The sequence below is a fragment of the Ambystoma mexicanum genome, chromosome 6p (assembly GCF_040938575.1).
Source record: "Ambystoma mexicanum isolate Mex_15411 chromosome 6p, UKY_AmexF1_1, whole genome shotgun sequence".
Classification (NCBI taxonomy): domain Eukaryota; kingdom Metazoa; phylum Chordata; class Amphibia; order Caudata; family Ambystomatidae; genus Ambystoma; species Ambystoma mexicanum.
The window spans coordinates 1,329,891,664-1,329,918,543 of NC_090935.1; the positions used below are offsets into that span (position 1 = coordinate 1,329,891,664).

Here is a 26,880-nt window from a genome sequence, read left to right on the forward strand (position 1 = left end):
AGCGAGCCGTACAAGTTTGCTCGTCGACGGAAGGTACAGACAGAAGTGACGATGACGTCCCAGGTTGAGGGAACTGGGTATCCAGCCGCTGTAGTAGCTTCTGAAGAGTATTAAGCACATCCAGAGACAAAACTGTCTGGGGGTTCAGCAACGTGGATGATATAGGTACCATACCCCCGCTCGCACTCGTCGCCGTCGTCGTCGACGTGGAAGGCCGTAAGCCTAAATCCAATGGCTGCAGAACCATGTCACCTTCCCCTTCCGCCGAGCAGGCCGTGTCTGGCTGCAGTAAGACCTCAGGGGGGATCGGGTCATAGACCTCAGGCAGCCAAGCCATAGACTGAGTTTCCGTCGACGAAGGAATCCCAACCGCTGCTGCTTGAACGGTAATAGGCATCGTCAATGACACCGAGGTCGACGAGGAAGTCGTCGTCGTCGAGCCTTTAGACTTCGTTGTCGATTTTGATGCCGACTTCCCGGCTGAAGCTTCTCGACTCACGGAAGACCTGGGACGGTCCCCTGAGGAGGATTTAGACAGCGCCAGCCTCTCCGTCTTAGATGATGAGGAGGAGGAGGGCTTTTTATGAGATGAGGAGGATCCAGCATGTTTCCCCTTATGCTTGTCCTCAGGGCGAATTTCTGCTGGCCGCACCTTCTTCGATGGAGGCTCCGACTTGCTCCTGGAGGCCGTGGAGCCAACTTCCGAAGCCGGGTAGGCACCCGCTCCGTCATTAAGCCAGTCGACCAGCCTTCTTTTACGGTCCTTAAGGGTTTTTTGGGAGAAACCCTGGCATATCTCACATGTATCCGCCGTGTGGTGCGGGTGGAGACAGTAGATACAGTCCATGTGGCCGTCTCCTTCATAAACCTTTTTGAGGCCACAGGTTGCACATGGGCGAAATAACGCCTTTCCAGACATAATTCTCCAGATTTGAACTTCGCTTACGCGAAACAGACAAAAAAACAATCTAGTTATCACTAGTAGTAACACGAAGATCCCACTGCTTTGAAAGACGGTTGAAATCTGAGGGAGCGCGGGGGCGGGGCCTGTATTTATATCATGACGTCCTGACGGCACGGGCACGCATGATACAAAACGAGGTGGATAGGACGCATAAGCGTCGAAAAAGTTTTCCTACGGGAAAGGGTCTATATAATGTACCGGGGATTCCCAGCCTGACGACGGGGAATATTCAAAGCATGTGAATCCATGAAAGATCCAATGCTGGAGAATATCCTCTTCCTGTCTGGAACTGTCCTGGCCTGGGTAATGTTTACTCCTCCCGTATATGAAAACCCAAACTGTTGTGTGCTTGTAAATGCAGGTTGTTGTTGCAACTGCACTGTTTCCAACTGCTCATTATAGGGTGCCTGCCTGTATCCTCCTTGCTGTGTTCCCACTGCTACTGGGAGACCCCCTTGTTGGGTGGGTGGAACGATAACTGGTCCAGTGAGCACTGCTCCTTCCATGCTTATTTTAGCCAGTTTTTTCTGAGCTAATATACTTTCTGCTTTTAACGCCTTATCTGCTCTCTTTATCTTTCTCCTGCTTCCTTTTACAATATTACACTTTCGCTTCTTTATTGTCTATGCTTCTTTAACGTGGGACACTGTTATTTAGGGCATTCTCCGACCTAGTGCAAATTACTGTGTGGCTATCAAGGAAGCCCCCTCCCTGTTCAGAGTACTACTCCCGCAGCTGGTAGGTTTGCACCTTTTTACCGCGCTGAACTTGCATTTTCACCACACCATGATTGCCCGTTACTAGTTGCGTGCGATTCTGCCAGCGCCCCTCAATTTCCTCCTAGCTCACTGCTAACCGCCATGTTGCCAGTGGACTGCCTTTTCCATGTCCCTCCACCCTCACCTCTGTTCTTTAATCTCTCATGTAGTCAGTTATCAGTCCCTCACTTTACCTCAGTCCTTGCCTATTTCACCAACCCCTTTCACTGCGTTCCTTCCTTTTCCTGTGCTCAATTATTCCTGTCTATGATCTTCTTCCCTGCCCATTGCATATCAGTGTGAGCCCAAAATATCGGCTTCTCACTTTAGTGCTACTTTCCACTCACACATTGGCCCTCCCAAACTCCCTCCTTGCCTATGATTTGCACTTCTAGGGCATTTTGGAAGCACAATTGGAGATTAACGATTCTGCTTCCTTCCTACATTTCCTATGAGTTCAAACATTATCTTATTCATAAATAAAGGTCCTTTTCATTCATAGCCTGCAAATCTTAATGGAAACATTTGTGAAAATGTAGTGCCATATAAATAGAGGTTGTGTAAATAGAACATCCATTTCTGCCAATACCATTATGGAACATCTATGGAGCCTGGAATTATTTCTCAACTAGCCAACTTTTTCTCTGAAAGCTAAACTAAATGTCAAGTTCATAGAGGCTTTCTTGCGTGCTGTGTTGAATCTGATGGAGTCATCACTGATTCCCCTTTGCAAACCTCCTCCCATGTGGCCAGGGGACGGCAGCCGATACCTGATCCTGACCCTGGGGGCGGCTATATGAGGGAGGATCACATAGGGGATAAAACTGTTGGGGGGAAAGAAACTCCATTGGGTGAGATGCGGTATTTTCCGCTCTCCCCTGAGGAAGACCCTATAATACCTAAGTCCTTAATGGCTTGTTGCCACTTACCAGTCCCACCCTATGGTAAAAGCCAGAAGAACAAGTTACTTACCGCTAGTAACGTTCTTTTGACTGGATGTTCCTCCCACGTATTCCTCATCTTTGACATGTTGTCCCAGCTTCAGCTGCTTTGGAAATATTTATTTCAGTAGAAGGTGCTGCGCGTCGATGGCGTTGAGTTGATGTCCCTCGAACGCCTCCGTCGAGGATGTTGTTATCGAAGGCATATATAGCACGCGGAGCGCCCGTTGGTCTCAGTTCTGTTTTCCCCCCTTAACAGCAGAGATACCAGCAAAACACGGGAGTGACTATACACAGCCTTGATGGAAAGGAAGCTGTAATAGTACAGGAAACTCTACTGAGAGGTAAGGTGGGAGGGCGATGAGGAATACGTGGGAGAAACATCCAGTCAAAAGAACGTTACCAGGGTTAACTAACTTGTTATTCAAATGGATTGTATCCTCCTAAGTATTCCTCATCTTTGACAAACTCCCACAGCAGTCTATGGTTTGGAGGAGGGAGTAAAATTTGAATTAATATATTTTCATGGACGGAGTACAGGACTGCCTTGCCAAAAGTACCATCCTGGCTAAAGGAAGATTCAAGGCAATAATGCTTTGTGAATGTGTGGATGGTAGACCACATTGTCGCTTCACAAATGTTTTTAATTCAAACGCCTCTTTGCAGGGCTCTAGAGGTCGCCATGCCCCTTGTGGAATGGACCTTTAAACCTTCAGGAGTGTATTTCCTTACCACCCTTTAACATTCTGAGATTGCCAGAACTATCCACCTGGATAAGGTCCGTTTAATAACAGCCTGACGCAGTTTAAGGCCTGTATATCCAATGAAAAGTTGGTCATTAATACGTAGCTTAGACATTCTAGATACATAAAAGATAAACGCTCTCCGAGGGTCCAACCTATGTAGTCTTTCTTCATCCTTGCCAGGATGAGGTGGGGGATAGAAAGAAGGTAGAACAATTGTCTGACCTACATGAAAATCATAAATGATTTTGGGCAAAAATGAAGGTTTGACCCTTAAAACAACACTATCCTTGTGGAAGATACTAAAGAGTGGCTTGGACGAAGGTGCCTGCAACTCGCTCACTCCATGGGCTGATGTTAGAGCTACCAATAGAATGGTTTTAAAGGTTAACAACCTTAAAGGACATGAGTGTAACTGTGACTCAAGACCTCAGAGAGGTTTTGAGGCGGGTGATGCAGTGGCCGATGGTAAGGAGGCTGCTGCTTGAGCTGGCTTTGCACCTCTACCTTGTCCACCACAAGGACATTTTCTCTGGTCCCTTTGACTGCCCATTCTTCTCGCTCTTCCAACTGAGGAGTAGTAGCGAAAAGATCTACCTCTCCCATGGAGTGAATGTAAACTTTGCGAGGACACAAGTGGAGTTGGCAGATTTTAGTGCCATGCTCCCTGCAGAGAATACCTTCCTTGCCCATCCATCTAGGTGTTTGTCGTCCCTATCAGGAGGGATGGTAGGGTATGCCACTTGTTTTGAAGTTGCAGTAGCTGCCTGCACCAGCAGTCTCTCCGGAATGGGGTGTTTTGACACGTAGTCTGGGTCACTACTGGAAGAGCGGTATTTCTTAGTTACGTTTTTATCAACTGCTGTATTGGACTCCAGAGTCACCCAGTTCCTGGCCACCCTTTTCTGCAAGGCTGTATGGAATGGTAAGATGGGCTCTGACTGTGGACCTTTCTCAAGAATGTCAGTAAGGTTGTCCTGTTCATATGGTAATGGAGGCCTACTGCAACCCATGTAATCCCCCACCTTTGGCATGAGCTGCCAATAGGATGCATCTGCATGCTCCCCAGCCTCTGGTTTCCCAAACTCTAGTTCGGGTGAGGTAGCCACCCCACTTGCAGTCTGCAGTCTGCACATTTTCTTAAAGGTCCTTCATCCTGGACTCTTCAGCAATTAAACTCTCTGGTACATTGGGCATACCATACTGTAGGCCAAATGGGGCCTCTTCATCAGACTGTTCCTCTTCTTCATAAATTGAAGAAAGAGGCTTAAAAAAGTCCTTCCTAGAGAGTAGATTTTGGCAGAATTGGCTCAGACGCCGTAGTAGTCATCGAGGTTTTCTTTATCAGCGCCATTGGTTTAGGAGGGGTGCTCAGTGTCGATGGCACAGCTGGTAAGGATGGCACAGTCTTTGGTGTCAAAGTTTTTGGCATCAATGTCGATGTTTTGGCAGGCGTCGAAGGCGCTGCCGGCGTCGAAGGTGTTGATGGTGTTGACGACCTCGACTTGTGCTTATGACTCGAGTGATCCTTCAATGAAACATCGGATTGAGGCATCGAAGGCTCACGATGTGGATCAGGCATTTTTCCCGGGCTAGAGGGCGCACGATACTTAGGGCCAGACCTTTCCTTTGCGGCTTCTTTTGAAGGCTCGGTAGGACCATGGCTAGGTTTTTGCTATTCGAAAAGGTTAAGCATTTCAGTCCTGAAGGCTTACCTCTCGGCCGGAGTGGATTTCTTGGTTGGGCAAGCAACTCTTTCAGGGGAAGCATCCGACGACAAAGTCGAGGAAGGCGACCTACAGTGCCTTTTCTTCGACTTTTTGGAGGATGAAGAAGAGTGGTGTGAGCCACTCCTCGATCAGGACCGCTTGGCCTTCTTCCTCCGAGAATAGTCTACTCTTGAGTCGTCAGTTGAAGGTTTCATGGATCGGGTAGGGGATTTTTTAGGAATTTTGCCTACCTTCAGCTTTCCCTTACGTTCCCTCAAGGCCTTTTCTAGTCATGGACTGGCACTTTGAGCAGTCGGAGGTATCATGGTCTGCTCCGAGGCACCACAAGCAGATACAGTGCGGATCAGTCAGGGACATTTTCGAACCGCAATCCCGAAACTTTTTAAAACCGGACTTCGGAGTCGTCAGTGTCAATGATGAAGACATCTCAATGTTGAAGATTAACAATGTACGTCACAAGATGTGAAGCGCCAAATTTCGTCGAAGCTATCGCTGTCGCAGAAAAACAGAACTGTGGCCAACGGGTTCTGCGCGTGCTATATATGCCTTCGATGACATAGTCCTCGACGGAGGACTTCGGGGGACAGCGACTCGACGCAACCAACGCACAGCACCCTCTACCTAAAAATAATTCCGAAGCAGCTGAAGCTGGGACAACATGTCAACATGAGGAATACGTGGGAGGACACAATCCATTCGAAAACCCTTTCTCTGAATCCCTCTAGTAAAACCTCCATCTATGACTCAGCCATTCACAATTCATTCATAACATCTTCTGGTTTTGGTGTGTCTTTATGTGAGACTGTTGAACAACATCCAAGAAATCCAATAACAGCTATGGACTTCAACTCCCATAAATCCTCAGCTAGTGAGAAGAAGAGGAGGAGGAAGGAGTCTATGCAGATCAAGAGAAGTCTGAATCCTAAAGCGCAGGCTAGTCGTTTTACTGGACCTAAAGTGTGCGGGATATTTAAAAATGGCAGAAGCAATGAGAGAGAGATCCGTGCAGGAGAAAGCAGTAAGCAGTCTAAATCCTTGCAGCGGCTCGAGAACCTGAGGCGCCCATACCGGCGTGGGGAAAAAGGAGGAGACGAGCAGCAGGCACACCTGAAGGACCGTGAAAGAACTGGGACCTGCAATAGAGCTCCTGGAGGTACGGTCCTGCAGGGAAGCAGGGTTCCCCAGTCCAAGCAACAGAGGGAAGCCAGTGAGTGATCGCAGAGCTGGAGGAAACACTGGGGGAATGTCTGCACTGTGTAAGAAACCGTCCCAGGGAGGAAACTTCATTGTAAAGTCACGTCAAGAGTTGGGGACGCCATGAGCAACCAGCGAGTCTGCCCAAAGTTTTTGGAAACCCCAGGTCAAGTACAATCATGCATACAGCAGTGAAACTGCAGAAAGGAAAAAACATTTAATAAAAGATATTCTATCCTTAAAGAGGTCCAACGACAGTTGTACAGCTTTGACAAGAAAACTAAAAGCACAAAAGAATTCCTACCGGAATTTGTGAAGAAACCACAGACAATTAAGGCTCCAGCATGATGGTGAACTTATGCTTCAGTCACTCCAACAAAATAACTCCAGAAAGATTTGGGCTTTAATTAAACAATTTGAAAGCCCTCACGGGCTGATCCAGCACAACATTGTGTCGGAAACCAACGTGGTGTGATTATTTTGGGAAACTTTATGAAAAACAGCCTCGTGACTTTTTCCAGATAGATGAATCCACTTTGTGGCAACTGAACTTCACCAAAAGTGACATCATACATCTCATTCAGCAATGTTCCCCTCCATGTGCCGCGGCCCCTAATGGCCTTTCAAATCAGACGTTGAAACTTGAAATTGATTTATGGACTTCAGTTCTGGATAAATTATTCAGAACAATACTGAAACAAAAAACTTTCCAGAATCATGGTCACATGCTGTCGTCATACCCATATATAAAAAGGGCAAACCCGAAGAATAACCGCACGATCACACTATTGGATGTCGATAGCAAAATTCTCTCTGGCCTTATTCTTGAGGAACTTGAAGCATGGGCTATAAAAAAATTGAATTCTATCTAAACTCCAATTGCGCTTCGGCAAGGGAAGTGGTACATCGATTAATGGCCTACTCATGAACATAGTTTATGAGAAGTCTAGAGATAAAGAGAGTCCCATTTTACACAGCGCTTGGGTTGACCTTTCACAAGCGTTGGACACCATTAATAAAGAGCGCTTGTGGCATAAATTAAAGGCATTGGCAATCCCAATGTCTTTATTAGCCATTATAGTCTCCTTACATAACAACTCGAAACTCCAAATCAGAGTAAACTTGGGAGGACACTTAATTACCAAAAGAGCGGTCCGCCAAGGGTGCATAATAGCGTCGCTACTGTTCAACTTGTACCTGGCTGATGTAGGCCACGCACTCAGTCCAGCGGCATTTAATAGTCCAAGAGTTGGGGCAGAAAACTTAATTGGATCGCCTATGCAGACGATCTCGTGCTGCTGCATTATGGCCCTACAGTACGGCAAAGAATGCTTAATGCACTAGAACAATATGCAGCCAAAAATGACCTAATTATAAATCCCTCGAAATCTCAAATTGTTAAATTCAAAAGAATTTATAAGCATTCACTGAATTTCATCTGGAAACGAGGCAAACAATAAATCCTGATTGCCAATGAGATCACATACCTGGGATTCAGAATAAAAGATTGTCCTACTGTGGCGGCTTTTGAGCAACTCTTAAACACCAATGCAGATCATTTGATCTGCCAAATGAAAAAAATGTTGTCAACATTCTGCCACTTTTCCATCCTTCCATTGGTTTAATTCTATAAGTCAAAGGTCATTCCCACCATGTTATACGGGGTTGAAAATAATCTAATGACCAATGGAATTAATTGGGCCAAATTAGAAGGGAAAATATGGAAGCAAACCTTGGGCCTTCCTTTGAGCCTCTAGATATGTTGCCTAAAATATGAGTTGGGTCTACCATCTTTGCAGACTCAAGTGGACGGGAAAATTCTATCACTGTTAAGAACAGTGCGGTTGGCTCCTGAGAGCTCAATCTTAAAAGAGATCAATGAGACCTTAAATATTCACTTTTTAAGATTTCGTCTGAATTTGCTACCTACTGAAGAGATAAAATCGGTTTGAAAGTTATTAGACTCCGACGTTGTCAAATGTGATCTGTGCAAATTGTCTTTGAAACACACATTGAAACATGTAATGCTCGAGTGTATTGCCACTGAGGACCTAAGACTAAAAATGTTCCAGCAGTGTGTCCATAGGACCCAAGACATACACACAGAACACTTCTGGGAAAGAATAATCTCAAGACACGAAACCTTATTTCAAGTCATACATTGACTAATCAAGTCATACGAAAACTCCATAAATTAGATATAGTTACTTTTTTTAAAAAGTCAACATGAGTTGTGTCGTTTAGTTACCTGTAAAAACAAATGTTATCATTTGCATCGTCTTGTGTTTTAAGGATGTTGGTTTTATTTATTTCTTCTATAACTTGACGCTTGCAATGTAACAATGCAATGAAGGATCAAGCTTTTAAATGTAATGTTACATGTTATGAAAAGTTATTTGTATCGGCTGAATTAAATAATAATAAAATAAATAAATTACTAAATTACTAGTAAGGGTTACTAAAAAATAGGTTACTAGGGGAATCCAGACGTGGACCCCTTGCTCACTATGCTTAGAGAGGCGCAGCTCCACCCTACTGATGAGGTCCAACCAGACCGAAACACGCGTCTGGGGTAGCTGTTGGTACTCTTGTTCAGAGGAGAATTGCTTAGCATTTCGGTGCTGGACTGCCCTAGGGCAGGACAAAGACTGATATGTTTTAAATATTTCTCCTCTGTGAACGATAGTGAGCTAAAGACTCTGGGTAAGTCTCTCGTAACCGGGACTAATGTCCGGCAGAGGGACTCCCAGGACCCCCCTTGTTTTTTGCATATTTAAGTAACTTTGGGTCTCACCCTATGTTACTAGGGGAAATCAGTCGTGGACCGCTTACTCACTATTCTTAGAGAGGCACAGCTCCACCCTACTGATGAGGTCCAACCAGACCGAAACATGTGTCTGGGGTTGCTGTTGGTACTCTTGTTCAGAGAATTGCTTAGCATTTCGGTGCTGGACTGCCCTAGGGCAGGACAAAGACTGATATGTTTTATATATTTCTCCTCTAGGAAGATAGTGAGCTAAAGACTCTGGGTAAGTCCCTCGTAACCGGGACTAATGTCCGGCAGAGGGACTCCCAGGACCCCCCTTGTATTTTGGATACAAATTTAGACATTGTGGGAATATACCTGGCAGGGGAGTATACCAGGCGATCTCAAGGGCCAATAGAAGGATTCCTGGCGTGGGAGTATACCAGGCAATCCGTAAAAGTTACCAGAAAACCTAAAGAAAGACTGTTGTGGAATTTATTGTTTGACCAAGTTAAGGAAAAGCTGTTATGGACATTATTGCTTGATCAAGCTGAAGTAAGACTGTCATGGAATGTATTGTTTGACCAAGCAAACAAAAGGCTGTTATGGAAAGTACTGTTTGATGAAGTTAAAGAAAGATGGCTATGGAATTCATTATTTGAACAAGAACATTGTGAGTTCAGTACAAAGACCCAAAAATAATGTTTTGATAAAGAGACATTTTGTTGCCACCCTTCCCAAAACTCCAAGGGAAGGGAACCACCCTCTGGATCCAAAGGTTTGTCCTTTGAAGTTATTTTTGTTGATGCCATCCTTATATTTTGATTCTGAACACTTTTTGCTGGTATCAAGACATTTCCTTGCACCTTCTGGTTATTTTGTTTCTAGTATGAGGGTCAGCTTAGAATGTTTGGACACAAGGATGTTTTTTACGTTACTGACTACTTCACCCAGACAGATCCTTAGTTTTGGTTTTTAGGCAGGAAGAATTCCTTTGCAGAATAGGGGTAGAGAGATGTTTTTCCAACCCATGTATGTTTAATAAAATGTTTGATTTTGAAAAGAACATCACCTTGTGTCCGCCTCCAATTCCTGACTCGTCATAGTGCCAACATCAAAAATGTGTTCTCAGGCCATTCAAGCTACCAAAGACAAGACTATCTTTCTAGATCAACAAAGTCCTGTTACTAAAAGCCTCCCTTGCATTGGCCAGGGCAAACAAGCCTTTGGTAAAACATCACATTCCTATTCTAACCAAATGCAGGGAGGTTTATGTGCCCATTTTCTCTGGTGGTTTACAAGGCTAACACTTTTAGAACCAGAAAGGCCCTGCAGACTTCCTAACCCCCACTCAAATTGTGATATTCTTTGTTATCTTGTGCTGAAATGTAATATTTCAATTGTTCGGCTCAAAAGAAAAGTATGTCAAGAATGATAAAATTTGGAACACTCTCTTCTACATTGATATACATAACTACAATTCAAAAATACCTGAAATAGAATCTGGAGACGTCTTCGTTCTTCACATCCCATTGTATCCCTGCTAGGTTGTCTCCTTTGCCCACTGCTGTGCTCCATCCCAACCTCAATACAAAAAAAAGCCTTGCTTACACATTGCAAAGTCTCAGAATAATACAGTAGCCATTTGGTTAACCTTATGGGCACAAGATCACAAACACTATGTAGAGCACACTCAAACAGGTTTCATAATGCCAATAATTGTTCCTCACTATTACATTTATTTGCACTTGTGTTTATTGCAAGAACAGGGATTTCAAATATGATCAGAAATAACTTACAATGACACGTTTACAGATGGCAGAGGAATTCCCTGGTGAGCCAGTTCATGAGGGTGTGAACATAATGGCACACAGACCAGGGACAAACAAAACAAATAAGGAAAATATAGGAAACCTGTGACTTACAAAGGTAACCAGGCGGGCAACTGCTTAAAACTAAAAAGGATTACTGCACAAATGAACAAAATCACTTTATTACGCGGCACTGGAGGGCATGGTGGGGTCAGTTAGTGGGTGCTGGTGAAGAGGGCAGGGGGAGCTCCCTCTCTGGCAAGCAGGTTAAGTTAAAGCCGAGCTTTGAAGATATCCAAATTTGGGCTGGCTTTGATAATGACGAGCAACATGTTCCAATGGAATGTGCTGAGTAGGGAGAAGTAGCGGATGTGAGAGGAGGTCATGGGACAGTGAGGTTGAGTGGAGAGGTGGATCGGAGGGAATAAGATGATAACTATGCAGAGATACAGTCAGACATGTGCTGAGGAGCAAGGCCAATGATCGCTTTGTAAACTAGGAGATAAACTTTAAAAGGGAGCAGCTGTGGTTGGAAAGCCAAACAGCATTGTATTGGTAGGTAGAAGTGAGAGGGTCTTGGTAGGTTGTAGGCGGTGCCAATAGTGACGTTGATAAAATTGTCTAGAGGGTTGAAGGAGTACAGAGGAAGGCCATAGAATAGGTATGAGCAATAGTCAAGTTCTCCGAGCACAAGGGTGGACATTAGAGTTTTCGTAGCGTGGTGAGTAAGAAATTGAAACATTTTCCACATGCTGAGAGGGTTATGTAACAAACTCATGGTGGTAACAGTAAAGACAGACACAAGTGATCACAGTTTAAGGGTGTTTATTTAAACTGGATATGCAGGTGGGAAAAACACCTGATCTAAACATAAAGCTAAAATGAGAGCAAGCTATGACCATCAAATGAAAAATAAGGCAGTCCTAGTGGCATCTTGTCAAATAAAAGGCCTATACTAAAAAAAACTATTGCCAGTTGTTACAACTAAATACAAAAGAGTAGGGATAGGGTTCACAAAAAAGAACGAAGTATTCACAAATGATAAGTCAGGATGTGGCAGCCGGGGTTCTCCCTTCCCAATATTTTAAGCACAGGACAAGGTGGGACTCCTGAGCACAGCACACCCTTGAGCTTTCCCAGCACGAGATGACAGTTCCGTTCAAAGCTATCAGGACCTTCATTGGTTAAGTCTCTTGAAAAAGTCTCTTGCCTTCGAGGAAATGATGTATTAAAAAATAACATCATCTGCATGTTTGTTGGGTGATGACTTTTCACCCTTGGATCCCCCTCTTCCGGGCTCAGATCCACAAATGTTCCTAGAGATATCAGTACCTTCGGCGTGGTTAAGTTTCTTATTTCCGAGGGCCTGATATATTCAAAATCAAAACCAGAGCTCCTTTCTGCTTGCACAAGGGTGATGGTTCTTCACCCCTGGGTCCCCCTCTTCCTGGCTCAGACCCCTCTCGAATGTTGGTCTCCCTCAGTCGGGTTCACTATGGCTTGCATTCAAAAGGATAACGTCTGTTACATTCACACATTTTTGGCTGATGACTTTTTACCCTTGGATCCCCCTCTTCCGGGCTCAGACCTTTCTTGAATGCTAGCCTCCCTCCATCAGGTTTGTTAGGCAGAATCCTGTGCAGTGCCTTTAGGGATAACTACACACAATTAAGACTACAAGTGGTAATACAAGTTCACCTTTGGTACAAGCCTGTGCTACACTGTTAAAGTGGTAGCAGTAGCGGAGCAGCCAGACTTATCTCAAGAGTAAGTGAGCAGTAGTAGAGATTACACAAATGACCACAATTACTGTGACTCAAGCAAACACTGACTCAAGGTTTCAGGTAAAAAACATAAGTACATTTATTTTTAAATCATCTGTTATAAAACACAACACTTCTATAAATTCGAAACCACACGTAAAATACACTACACAACCAATTCCACTTGTTCCAGTAAATTCAAGGTAAGTACATTAGGATTTAACAGACCAGTGTTGCGATACTAACGCGTACCCTCGGATAGAAATGCTCCCGAAGTTAAAACACACTTTGTACTTAAGAATTTCAAACAAGGGAAAAGTGAATAAAAATCATAGGCAATACTTTTTCAAGGCAAGGAGACTCGAGGACTTATTCAAAGATACAGATTAAAGTCAATAGGCCTGCGCCAGTGTCAATGGAGCAGATGCTCAGTTGCAGAGGATCAAACGTTGAACAGTTCGAGATTCGAGATTCCAAGAGTTCGTAAAGATTGTCAAATGGAAGGAAAAGTTATAAGAGGGAGGGAAGAAAGAACAAATCTTCGTAGAGGAAAAGGGTTCACCCCGATTCTGGCTGGTCAGACTCACGGTTCCTGCGGCTTCAGTCATGGGGACAAGAAGGAGGACGTCTGGAGCGATCTGCACTACCCAGGGATGAGGCCAGCAGCAGCGAAAAAGAAAACGATGAATAAAAGGTGCGCTCCTTTAAATCAGGAGAGGGCTCTTCTGATGGATATCCGGACCACTACAGCACAGCAGTGATTTCGACCCAGGAGAGGATTCTCTGTCTGAAGAAAAGACGAGCTGGTTGATCCCACCAGGCTCAAGGGAAGAAGACTCTGGGCTGGATCTTCTCTTAGTCGTTGAAGGGGTAGATAGCTCAGGACTGCAACAGGGCTTCACCGGGTCTCGGGATTGCAGCAGCCGCCTTCTTCTCCGCTTCTCTTTGGTTCCTTGTAGTTCCAGAGGCGACTCTGCTTTCTAGCTCAAGAGTCCTGCTTTTTATGCCAAAATCCCCCATTCACTCAGCCTGGCTGTCAATCACTCAGCAGGGGGGTTGTCCAGCCCGGACAACCACCTCAGCCAATCAACCCAAAGTGTGACTTGGGTCTCCAAGGAGACCCTGTGCAGGGGGTTACTACACGCCTCCCTCACATTCAGCCCACCTAGACACCGAGATGCCAAAGGAGGGCTTCTGGTCAGAAGCCCGCCAAAGGTCGGTGAACAAAGGAGGCAAACCTGGTTAGCCGCGCAAAGAAAGACCCAAGAAGGATGTTAACAAAAAGAAATGGCGATTAAACCCAACCGGAGCCGAAATAAAAAGTATTTGGACTAGCGGGTTTAAAGTTCGAGGCTACTAAAATAGCCGAAAACAATACCACGTTATGTAATATAATAGCGGTAGGAAAATTAGGGTAGGTACCACTACCACCAGCCAAGTCTTAATGTCAAGGGAGCGAAACAATGCTCCAACAGGTACAGATAAAAAGGGCTAAGAATTAACCCTTTCCAATACTCCATGTAAGATGGGGTATACTGGATCCCTGGTTAAATGGCTATGTAAAGTTAATGGCAACTTTACCCTTTTCTGCGAGACAGTAGTCAGCCCCAGAAATGGAGTTGGTCGGAAGTCTAAAAGACAACCCTGTGTCACTGCACTGAAGGTGCTGTGTAAACCACAAAAGAACAAGTTACTTACCAACTGTAACGTTCTTTCGATTGGATGTTCCTCCCACGTATTCCTCATCTTAGATATATATCCTTATCTTCAGTTTCACCTCGGAACATTTTTTCCTCTGTCCAGCAGAGGACGCTCCACTCGAGGCAACAGCGTCAATGTCCCTCGGCAGCCTCCGTCGATCACCAACGTCATCAGTTGTATAAAGGCCTTGAGCGCGCCCGTTGGCTTCAGTTCGGTTTTTTCGTGTATCAGAGCCCATGACTATGGTTAAAGACGTGCCTCTTTTGACCCCAGCCTCAAAAGAAATCAGAGTGTAAACCATGTAAACTGTACTGTGGTTTTCTATTGGAGGCGGGAGTACAGATATCTTTTTAGTCATGTACTGAATGTAGCACATATTTGGCAAATAGACCTCATGGAGAGGTAATTGAGTCCAAAGCATAATGTTTTATGAAAGTATGCATGGATGACCATGTGGCTGCTGCACAAATATATTGTACAGGAACACCCCTTTTAAGTGCTGTTGAAGTTGCCATGCCCCTAGTTGAATGAGCTCTTAAACCCTCAGGGGGATCTTTTCCAGCTAGCCTATAACACTCTGTTATGGCTAAGACTATCCATCTTGATAATGTTTGTTTAGTTACAGGTAGTCCTAACTTACGAGCAGTGTATCCCACAAACAGTTAGTCACACTGACGTATTTTTGACAATCTTGAGATATAAAAGCTAAGAGCCCTTCTAGGATCTAGCCTATGTAGTCTTTCCTCTTCCTTACTTGTGTGAGGAGGAGGGTAGAAAGTAGGTAGAATTATTTTCTGTGACAGGTAAAAGTCTGAAACTATTTTTGGGAAAAAAGAAGGCTTGACTCTAAGGACAACTTTATCTTTATGAAAGATGGTGTGAGGAGGACCACTAGAAGGTTTCTGCAACTCACTTACTCTGCGGGCTGATGTCACTACAATTATAAGAACAAGTTACTTCTTACCTTGTAACGTTCTTTCGATGGGATGTTCCTCCGACGTATTCCTTATCTTTGATAATACGTCTCCAGCTTGCTGGCCTCGGACATGTTTTCTGTAGAGGGCGCTGCACGTCGACGTCCGCCCAGTCGATGTCCCTCGACGGCCACCGTATCAGCGCCAACGTCACCATGCCCATAAATAGCCACGCGCGGCATCCGTTGCTCAGTTCCGTTTTGTAGCATAAGAAAAGTCATGCCTGAATTGGTTATTGACCTTGAAGGAGTGTAAGCTGCAACCACAAGGGAAGTATTACTCCGGGAATGGATGGGAGGGGCGATAAGGAATACGTCGGAGGAACATCCCATCGAAAGAACGTTACAAGGTAAGAAGTAACTTCCTTATCTCATTCCTTATCTTTGATAGACTCCCATAACAGTGGCATGGGAGTAAGAATGTCATGTATCCCTTAGGGATGGACCGAATGTAATACGGCTTTGCCAAATCTGGTCTCTTGACTAGTGGAGGAATCCAGGTTGTAAAATTTTGTGAATGTATGTGCGGACGACCATGTGGCAGGCGCACATATGTCTCTGACCGGTACCCCTCTTTGGAGGGCCGAAGAGGCTGCGACACCCCTGGTTGAATGAGCCCTAAGATTTTGGGGTGGCTCTTTCCCTGCCAGTTTGTAACATTCCAGAATGGCCAAAATAATCCACCTGGAAATGGTTTGTTTTGTTATGGGTAATCCCAACTTGTGACCTGAGTATCCTACAAAAAGTTGGTCTGCTTGCCTGATCCTAGCCATTCTGCTGATGTAAAAGCTTAGAGCTCGCCTTGGGTCCAGCCTATGTAGCCTTTCTTCCTCTTTCCCCGGATGGGGAGGAGGGTAGAACGAACCGTAAATTAATTTTCTGAGTAATATGAAATTCAGAAATCACCTTTGGGAGGAAATTGGGCTTCACCTGTAGGACAACTTTGTTCTTGTGGAAAATTGTATGTGGGGGTTTACAGGAGAGAGCTTGTAGCTCGCTCACCCTCCTAGCAGATGTTAGTGCTACCAATAGGACAGTTTTAAGCGTGAGAAATCTCAGCGAACAAGAGTGAAGTGGTTCTAATGGAGTGCTTAAGACTAAATTTAGTCCCATAAGGGAACTTGGAATGGTTTTGGAGGATAAACATTAGTTAATCCCTTGAGAAATTTTATCAGTAGAGGTAGTTTGAAATACGATGGTTCCTCCGCAGTGCGCTTGAAGATTGAAAGCGCTGCGAGATAGCCTTTTACTGTGCCAACTTGAAGGCCTGAGTTTGCCAAGTAGAGTAGAAACGATAACACCATTGGTGTACCACATGAAAAAGGGTCGATATTCCCTTCTCTACACCAGCTGCAAAATTTGTTCCAACGGCAGCGGTATAAAGACTTTGTTGCTGGCTTCTGGCCGAAAGCAACACCTCCATGACGTTATCAGGGAGGTCCCAATCCTTGTACCTCACCCTTTCAGAAGCCAAGCGTGAAGGTTGAGGGTTCTGATGTCTGGATGGAGAACCTGACCTCCCTTCTGCGAGAGAAGATTCTCTTTGAGTGGAAGACGGATTAGAGGGCAGATGGACATATCTAGAAGGTCCGGGTACCACGTTCTCCTGGTCCAGTCCGGGGCAATTAGGATCATGGTTTTCCAGAATCTTCTCAACCTCCTGATCATTTGAGGAATAACAGGGATTGGTGGAAACGCGTAAAGGAGTGGAAACTCCCAGTCCACTACGAACGCGTCTTCTAGAGCTCCTCTCGGGGGAAATTCCCTTGAACAGAACAGATCGCACTTCCTGTTGGTGCCTGTGGCAAACAGATCCACCTGAGGGGTTCCCCAAAGGGCGAAGATCTCTTGAAGGACTTCCTGAGCTAGCTCCCACTCGTGGGAGACTGTGCTCTGCCTGCTCATAGCGTCCGCTGTCAAGTTCTTCTCTCCGGCTAGGTGGACTGCCGATAGAGAGATTCCTTCCTGAATTGCCCAAAACCAGAGCTGCATTGCCTCTCTGCACAGTGGCAGTGACCCTACGCCTCCTCTTTTGTTGAGGTAGTGCATGGCCACCGTGTTGTCCGTCATTATCAGGACATTTCTCCCCTGTACTGATGGCAGGAAAGCTTTCAGCGCTAGTCTGATCGCTCTCAGCTCCAGTAGGTTGATGTGTAGTCTGGACTCCGATGGAGACCAACGACCGCTGATGGTCAAGTTGTTGGCATGGGCTCCCCACCCCGTGAGTGAGGCATCTGTGACTACTGTTATCTCCGGCCATGGTTGCCAAAACAGTTCTCCTTTCAAGATGTTCTCTGGATAGGCCCACCATTGAAGGTCGCGGGCTACCTTGTCCGGAATCCGGAGGAGATCTGTCATTCTCCCTGAGAATTGCGACCACTGAGTTCTCAGTGCCCACTGAAGAGATCTCATTCTCAGGCGAGCCTCTGGCACAAGGAAGATGCAGGATGCCATGAGGCCTAGCAACCTCAAAAAGTCGAAGGCTGGGAGACGTTGGGCATTTTGAAACTTGTTGACCATCTGCAGAATATCTTGAGCTCTCACCTCTGGTGGCAAGGCTTTTCCCAGGGAAGTGTCCAAGACCGCTCCAATGAACTGGAGTCTCTGTGATGGTATCATCTGTGACTTCTTTAAATTGAGGGAGAAGCCCAGTTTGTGAAGGAAGTGGCAGACATAATCTAGCTGGATCTGAGCTTGTTCCGAAGATACGGCCCTGATCAGCCAATCGTCCAGGTAGGGGTAGACGTGGAATCCTTCCCTCCTTAGACTCGCAGCCACTACCGACATTTGCTTGGTGAAGACCCTCGGGGCAGAGTTCAGCCTAAATGGCAGAACTCGAAATTGATAATGAGAGTCGCCAATTGCGAACCTCAGGTATTTCCTGTGTTTGAGATGGATTGGCACATGGAAATAAGCATCCTGAAGGTCCAGAGATACCAGCCAGTCCTGGAGCTGGAGGGCCTGAAGGATCTGAGAGAGAGTTACCATCTTGAACTTGTCCCTCCTGAGGAACTTGTTCAATTCTTGTAAGTCCAGGATGGGTCTCAGTCCTCCGTCCTTCTTTGGTATGAGAAAGTAGGGGGAGTACCAGCCCTTGTTCCTGTCCGCTAGAGGTACCGGTTCTATGGCACCTTTCTCTAGCAGGTCTATAATTTCCTGCAAGAGGAGCGGATCTGGAACTTTTAGAGAGCTGTGCCCCAGTGGATGACTCTGAGGGATGTGTAGAAAGGGTAGGCACTAACCCTGGGCAACTGTCTCCAATGCCCAAGCATCTGACGTTCTATCCTGCCATTCTGTCAGATGGTGAGGTAACCTGCCCCCTACAGGTGTTTTGTGTGGAAAGACCTCAGAGTGGTTTGGGGGCAGCTGATGCAGATGCCGAGGGTAAAGAGGCACCTGCTGCTGCTACGGCTTTAGTACTTTAGACAAGCCCACCTCGGGTGGAGCTCCTTTGGCCTCTTTGAGCCAGCTGTCCTCTGCCTTTCCCGAATGCGGAATAATAGCGAAAGGACTTTCCTCTTCCAGATGCTCCTGAGGGGCGAAAAGGAGTTTGGCGGATTGCAGCTCCTAACGATTTTGCCGCTGCTTTAGATGTCTGCAACTTTTCCAGACTGTCATCAGCCTTTTTTCCGAATAATGAAGAGCCGTCAAAGGGCATATTCAAAAGTCTGGCCTGTACATCTGGAGCAAAGCCAGACTTTTGCAACCACGCATGCCTGCGGATTGTTGTACTTGCCGCCATGGCCCTGCTGATACTGTCAGCGGAATCGATGCCAGTTTGAAGTGACTCGCACATGGCATATTTGCCATCTTTAATAATGTTAAGGAAGGCTTCCTTTTCCTCTCCTTCGGGTATGCAGTCAGCCGCTGATGAAGCACACTCCCACGGTGTGTGACTGAACCTGGCGAGCGTACAGGTGGCATTGATGGACTTCAGGGCCATACTACAAGCAGAGAAGACTGTCTTTGCCATAGAATCGTACCTCTTGTCATCTCTATCCTGTGGGACAGTAGGGTAAGCGGTCCTGCTGCTTGATGAAGTTGGCGGTTGGACCACCAGGCTCTCTGGAGTCGGGTGTTTTGATAAGTATTCAGGGTCAGCTGCAGCTACCCTATACTTGGCTGATAATCTTTTATTGACAGCAGGGATAACTTCAGGAGTTTCCCAATTAGATGCAATCTTTCTTTGTAAGGCTGCATGGAAGGGGACCCCAGGATCCTCCTGTGGACCATTTTCTAATATGTCTGTCAGGTCATCCTGTTGAAAAACAGGCAAAGGCGCGGACCAACCCATAAATTCAATAATCGTTGCCATCAGGGTTCTATAGGGTGTTTCGGCATGTTCCCCTGGGTCTGGCTTAACAAATTCCACTTCTGGGGAAGTGTCCAGCCCACTTGCCTCATGTAATGACTCCTGTAGGTCTTTCAACCTTCTTTCCTCAGAGGTAAAATCCTCTGAAACAGGTAGTGTGGTCCTCTGCAACCCGAAGGTTTCCTGGTCAGAATCTTCCCCTTCTTCATAAATTGAAGATAATCCAGGATACTCTGACCTCTGAAATGGTGTAAAACCCATTTCTAAGGCAGAAGGAGCCAAACTCGTCATTATTGGGCGAGAAAACGTCGATGTCGTCCACTCCGATGTGACAAGCTTCGAAGGCGCAGAGAACGGCATCGAGAAAACTGGAAGAGGCCTCGAAGAACTCGAGAGGATCGGGATCCTACTCGAGGATGTCGACGACGGTCTCGGCGTCGTGCCGGAGGCTCTTGGAATCACCGTTGGCTGTGGAGTAGCCGTGGTTTTCTCTTTCATCAGCGTCGATGTCGGCGTCGACGATGGCGTCGAGTCGATCGACCAATGCGTCGAAGAACCCTTCGACAACGGCGTTGATGGCGCCGATCCATGCGTCGAAGGGATCTTCGACGACGGTGTCGAAGACGGTGCCTTCTTACCCGATAGCCCGTGGCGCTCTCGGGTGGAATGTTTCACCGGGTGCAGCAACTCGCTGCGTTTTGATTTTTTGGGTTTTTCACCCGGGGTATCACCCTCAGCTGTATTCGAGGGGGTCGAGGCCACTTTCTCGAAGACGCTTAACATTTTCTTCCTGAATTCCTCCTACTCAGCCTGAGAGCTGTGTTTTGTGGGGCGGGAGACCCTTTCTGGGGAAACAGAAGACGACGAGAAAGGGGAACTTCTTTGAGTATCTTGATCTCGATGAATGGTGGGAGCTACTTCGAGATCTAGAATGGGAATGCTTTCGACGGCGAGGAGACGAATGCCTCGACTCAGCCGAAGAAACTTTCGAGGAGGTTTTGACTGAATTACCTCTCTCGAGCTTCCCCTTGCGCTCCTTCAAGGCTTTCGCCGTCATGTACATGCAGTCCTCACACTCCGAACAATGGTGCTCGGCTCCCAAGCACCACAAGCAGATCCTGTGTGGATCTGTTATCGACATTTTTTTACCGTAGTCTCGACATTTTTTTGAAGCCGGATCGGGGCGTTGTCGGTTCCGATGAAGATGCCATCGAGAACGAGTTGGTATATTCGAGTAGATTTAGAAGGTTTATCTGACTGAACTGAGCAACGATGTTCCGAGGCCCCACGAAGCGCGGAAAAACGGAACTGAGCAACGGACGCCGCGCATGGCTATTTATGGGCATGGTGACGTCGGCGCCGATACGGTGGCAGTCGAGGGACATCGACTCGGCGGACGTCGACGCGCAGCACCCTCTACAGAAAAAATTTCCGAATACGTCGGAGGACACAATCCCTTCAAAGTATAGTTTTCAGAGTAAGAAGCCTTAATGGGCAAGAATGTAAAGGCTCAAAAGGTGCACATGTCAGAAATTTCAGTACCAAATTTAAATCCACACAGGAACTTGAAAAGGTATTGGTGGAAAAACATTGTTTAAACCTTTTAGAAATTGTATTATTAAAGGTATCTTAAAATAAGATTTTTCTTCGGACGAGTGCTTGAATATAGATAGCGCTGCTACGTATCCTTTTATCGTACTAAGCTGGAGCCCCAGATTAGCCAAATGTAACAGAAAAGATAATACCATTGGAATATAACATTGAAAAGGGTCCACATTAATATCCCTGCACCAGTTACTGAACTTGTTCCAACAACACCGGTACAGAGATTTCGTTGTTGGCTTTCTGGCCGAAAGCAAAATCTCCATAACATCATCCGGAAGGTCGCAATCCTTGTATCTCAACCTCTCAGAAGCCATGCGTGAAGGTTAAGTATGTTGACCTCTGGATGGAGAACGTGACCTCCCTCTTGCGAGAGAAGATCCTCTCTTTTTGGAAGATGTATTGGAGGGCAGATGGACATGTCGCGAAGGTCCGGGTACCACGTTCTCCTTGCCCAATCCGGGGCAATTAGGATCATGATTTTCCCAAACTTCCTCAACCTCCTGATTACTTGAGGGATCACAGGGACTGGAGGAAATGCGTATAAGCAGTGGAAACTCCCAGTCCACTATGAATGCGTCTCCTAGAGCTCCTCTCGGGGGAAATTCCCTTGAGCAACACAGTTCACATTTCCTGTTGACACTGGTCGCGAACAGATCCACTTGAGGGGATCCCCAAAGGGTGAATATCTCCAGAAGGATTTCCTGAGCTAACTCCCACTCGTGGGAGACTGTGCTCTGCCTGCTCAGAGCGTCCGCCACTATGTTTTGCTCTCCAGCTAGGTGAATGGCAGATAGAGCGATCCCTTCTTGTATTTCCCAGAACCAGAGCTGCATTGCCTCTTTGCACAGTGGTAGTGACCCTACACCTCCTCTCCAGTAAGGGAGGCGTCCGTCACTACTGTTATCTACGGCCATGGTTGCCAAAAAGATTCCCCTCTGAGGATGTGCTGTCTGCAAGTCCACCATTGTAGATCCTGTGCCACCCTGGTTGGAACTTGTAAAAGATCTGACATTTCCCCTGAAAATTGGGACCATTGTGTCCTGAGAGCCCATTGAAGAGATCTCATTCTCAATCTGGCCTCTGGCACCAGAAAAACGCAGGATGCCATGAGACCGAGCAACCTGAGAAAGTCGAAGGCCGGTAGATACTGGGCATTCTGGAATTTTGTTACCATATGCAGAAGGTGGTGAGCTCGCTCTTCGGGAGGCGAGGCTTTGCCCGAACAAGTATCCAAGACTGCTCATATAAACTGGAGTTTCTGTGATGGTATCATGTTTGACTTTTTTAAATTCAGAGAAAGCCCTAGTTTGTGAAGGAAGTGGCAAGTCTTGGATAGATGGTCTCGGGCTTGTTCTGGGGAACGTGCCCTGATCATCCAGTCGTCCAAATAGGGGTAGACATGAATCCCCCCTCTTCTGAGACTCGCTGCCACTACCGCTATCAACTTGGTGAAAAATCTTGGGGCGGAGGTTAACCGAATGGCAGAATTCGAAACTGATAGTGAGAATTGCCAATCGCGAACCTCATGTAGTTTCTGCGCTTGAGAAGGATTGGCACATGAAAGTAAGCATCCTGAAGGTCCAATGATACCAACCAGTCTTCAAGTTTCTCAAGTCCAAGATGGGTCTCAGTCCTCCGTCCTTCTTTGGAATGATGAACTATGGGGAATACCAACCCTCGTTCCTCTCGGCTACAGGTACATGTTCTATTGCACCTTTCTGTAGCAGGGTTAAAACTTCCTGCAACAGGAGCGGGTCTGGATTTTTGGTAGAGTTGTATTCCGGTGGGCGATTCTGAGGTTTCTTTAGAAAGGGAAGGCAGTAACCTTGGGATACTGTTTCCAGTGCCCAAGCATCTGAAGTAATGCCCCGCCATTCTTTCAGATACTGTGAGATCCTGCCTCCCACTGGGGTCTTGTGCGTCAAAACCTCTAGTTTTGCGGCAGCTCCAGCAGCGGCTGAAGGGACAGTTGTGCTGCTGGGGAAGATCTAGCACCTCTTCCTCGCTCCCGAGGAAATTTCCTTTGCCCTCTTTGACTGGCCTGTCCCCTTCCTCTTCCAAATGAGGAGTAAAAACGAAAGGGACGACCCATCCAGGAAGATGAGCCTGTGTAGGGGCGTTGCTGAGTTTGTCTTCTAGCGGCACTGAGTGACTTTGCTGCTGCCTTGGAGGTCTGCAGCTTCTCCAAACTTTCAACTGCCTTGCTGCCAAACAACCTTGAGCCGTCAAATGGCATATTAAGAAGTATAGATTGGGGGGCGTGGCTTACCGCCATGTAGAGAGGACGTGACTTCGGCGAGCTCCGCTAGATGTGCCACTTATAAGCTGTTTTCTACGGCTCTGAAACATTAAACAGACCCTGCGAAGCACCACGATTATTGCAGACGCCTGCGGGAAGCTCCAGGACCCTCCACACTCGAGAGTGTAAGCTCGAAAGACTTGTTTTTGCCACCCGCGGATAACCGCTTGGCAAGGGACCAAGATGGCGGCTCTCACACACTGAGCCCGGGGAACCCAGCGCCAGCCCAACGGACCGCGGAACTACAATCCCGCACAACCGCTCGTGGGAGAAAGAGTAAGAGCGACTTGGTGGCACAGCTGCCGAACGGGGCATCGGCGGCGTTGCATGGGCTACCGAGACACCCGAGAGACGACACAGGCCTCCGCACCTCGAAGCCGCGAGCCTCACCCGAGGCCACAAAGGAAAGCGCACATCGCCGAAATAGCCCTCAGCGCCCGAAGCCCACAGACATAGCCGGAACCAGGGGAATGTCGTGCTCGTACAAATCGACGCCGAAGGGGGCTAGGTCCAAGCAGCGCCAGACCACCATAGACGCTTTCACGGCCAACGGACTCCCCGACCCCAAGGCCTCAGACACGGCATCTGTTGAGACAGAAACCGGCCCCACTGTAACGGTGGCCGAACCCAGCAACACCCAACTACTGGAGGCCATGAAGACATTCCAAGCAACAATGGTGAACAAAATTGACGCCGTGGCCACAGATCTGGGCCTCCTACGTCAGGATGTCCGTTCCTTGGCTGGCAGAACCAAAGCGCTGGAGACCCAGGTACGCAAAAATACGGAAGCAAAAACCCAACTCCTACACGACGTAGATGGCCTCCAGCAGAGAGTCAAGAACTTGGAGGACAGAGCGGAGGAGGCAGAAGGGAGGGCTCGCCGCAACAACATCCGGCTTCTCGGCCTGCCGGAGGGTATTGAAGGCCCGGATCCCACCAACTACGTGGAGAACCTCCTGCTGCAGGAGATTGGCGCAGAAAAGCTGTCGCAGGGCTTCTCCATAGAGAGGGCTCATAGGTCACTTGCGAAGAAACCACCACCAGGCGGTCCACCTAGGCCTATGGTAGCGAAAGCAATGAATTACAGGGACCAAGAGGTCATTTTGGCGTATTCACGATCAGGTGGCCAGATCAAGAGGGACTCCGCCAAGATTACGATTTATCCCGATTACACCTTCCAAGTGCAGATGAGCAGAGCTCAGTTCATACATACGAAAGCCAGATTGAAAGCAGCAGGATTGCGGTACATACTTCTATACCCCTCAAGGCTAAAGGTAATACACAACAACAGGGCCCTCCTGTTTGACACCCCGGAACAGGCACAGGACTGGATGGACGGACAGCAATTACCCGACATCGAAGACAAAAGGCAGAAGCCGCATCGAACCGCCTCCCAAAAACCGCAGGAGAACTTTTCTTAATACAACTGCATATCAGCAGAAGGACCTAGCCTACTAAACGGCTGATATGATCCTACTTGCGGAAGGCCGAAGCAAGTGCTCCGCCAACCCCCAGGAGTTTCTTTTTCAGGGTACGTTTACCCACCCGTAGGGCACCCGAAGACCATGCATGGTCCTAAGGAGCAGAAACGGGACAGTCAGAACGAGGGTCACCACACTGGACCAGTTCTATGTTTGGGAAGTTTATTTAATGGGAGGGAGAAGCGGTGAGTTAGCACCCACGTTGGGAAGTTTGAACAAAAAACACAGAGACCTCAGGATAACTGCACGACAGATACACCATTAACAGGACCTCGACCGAGGCCGAGGAGGAGCAACGGACACCACGGCGCCTATGGCTGAAAAAATAAAAGTAATGACGTGGAACGTCAGAGGCATGAACAGCTTTGTGAAACAACGCCGGATACACCCATATTTGCGACGATGCAAGGTTGGAATTGCTATGCTTCAAGAGACACACCTGACGACGGAAAAACTGAAGGTGCTAGCCAAGACATGGCGAGGGACCCTGATCGGATCCTCCTACTCCTCTTATGCAAGAGGGGTCCTGATTTGGATCGACCCGAACATCCCATTCAGAGTGGTGAGCACCAAGCCGGACGACAAGGGTAGGATGGCATTTGTGCAAGGTACCATGGAAGGGAAGGAACTATACCTGGTTAGTACTTATGCTCCTAATCATGACGCCACCGCTTTCTTCCACTCCCTGTTTTCGCGACTGAGCCCTTATGTAAATTGCACTATGATTTGGGGGGGAGACCACAATTGCACCTTCGATCCCCTCATAGACAGATCTGATACTAAACACTCCTGCCCGTTCCCCCAGCCAAAATATTGTCTAAGTTAATAAGCCAGCTGTCACTATGTGATCTGTGGAGGGAACAGGGCCCTGAGCGAAGAGAATGATCCTTCTTCTCCCAGCCACACAACGTCCACACTAGGCTGGACTATATTCTAGTCAGTTTGGGTCAGCAAGCCACGTTTAGCGACGCACAGTATTTGCCAAGGGTGTTGTCAGACCATTCCCCCATGTTGGCCACCTGGGAGGTATACCCGCCCAGACCCCCAATTCCCACATGGAGACTTAGGGCCGAAGCCCTGCTCGATGCAGCCTTTTGCGAACACATAAAAGACAGTACCGATGAATACCGGCAAAACAACCTGCACAATGTTAAATGCGTCGGTACCGCGTGGGAGGCATATAAGGTAGTCATGAGGGGAGAGATGATAGCCGCGGTGGGGGGCGCCCAGAGGTCCATCACTAATTCCCTGGTGGGCGCGGAAAGGGAGTTGGGGGAGCTGGAGAGTAGGACAGATTCGACTCCAGAACATCTACAGGAAATTACCAAACTGCGACAAACCTGCCTGTCGCACTGGGAAACCTTGGGGAAACTAAGTTATGCTAAGCACACTGAAAGAACGCACATGCTGGAAGATAAACCTGGTAAACTTTTAGCTTGGCTTTACAAAAAGGAAACCCCTAGGACTCCCATTTGCCACATACTCAGACCTGACGGCGCCACAGCGCACACCCAGGCAGAGATTAACTCAGTCTTTTCCGAGTTCTATCGTGACCTATACTCCAAGACCCTGCCCCCCACTGACACCGAGATAGAGGACGTCCTGGATAACATAGAGCTACTCAAAATAGATTCACAGATGGCTGAAGCCCTAGACAACCCAATCACCCCCGACGAGGTGAAAGCAATAATTAGATCCTTACCATCAGGGAAAGCGCCGGGCATGGATGGCCTACCTTGGGAATTCTATAAGTCATATGAGGAGACCCTTGCCCCACTGCTAGCACAGGTATACAATGAGGCTTACGAACGCGGTATCCTCCCTGACTCCATGAGAGAAGCCATAATAATCCCCTTGCT

The 26,880-nt window shown here is 47.2% G+C and overlaps 1 protein-coding gene across 2 annotated transcripts in view; it reads right to left on the reverse strand.

Annotated features, from left to right (window-relative positions):
- The window catches only part of LOC138510377 (coiled-coil domain-containing protein 171-like), a 3,784,015-nt gene that overhangs the window by 3,124,687 nt on the left and 632,448 nt on the right, over positions 1 to 26,880 (reverse strand). For both annotated transcript variants that reach the window (XM_069625990.1, XM_069625991.1), the window contains one exon: positions 10,568 to 10,660. In XM_069625990.1, coding sequence (XP_069482091.1) covers positions 10,568 to 10,660 — 93 coding nt within the window. The remainder of the gene's footprint in view (positions 1 to 10,567; positions 10,661 to 26,880) is intronic.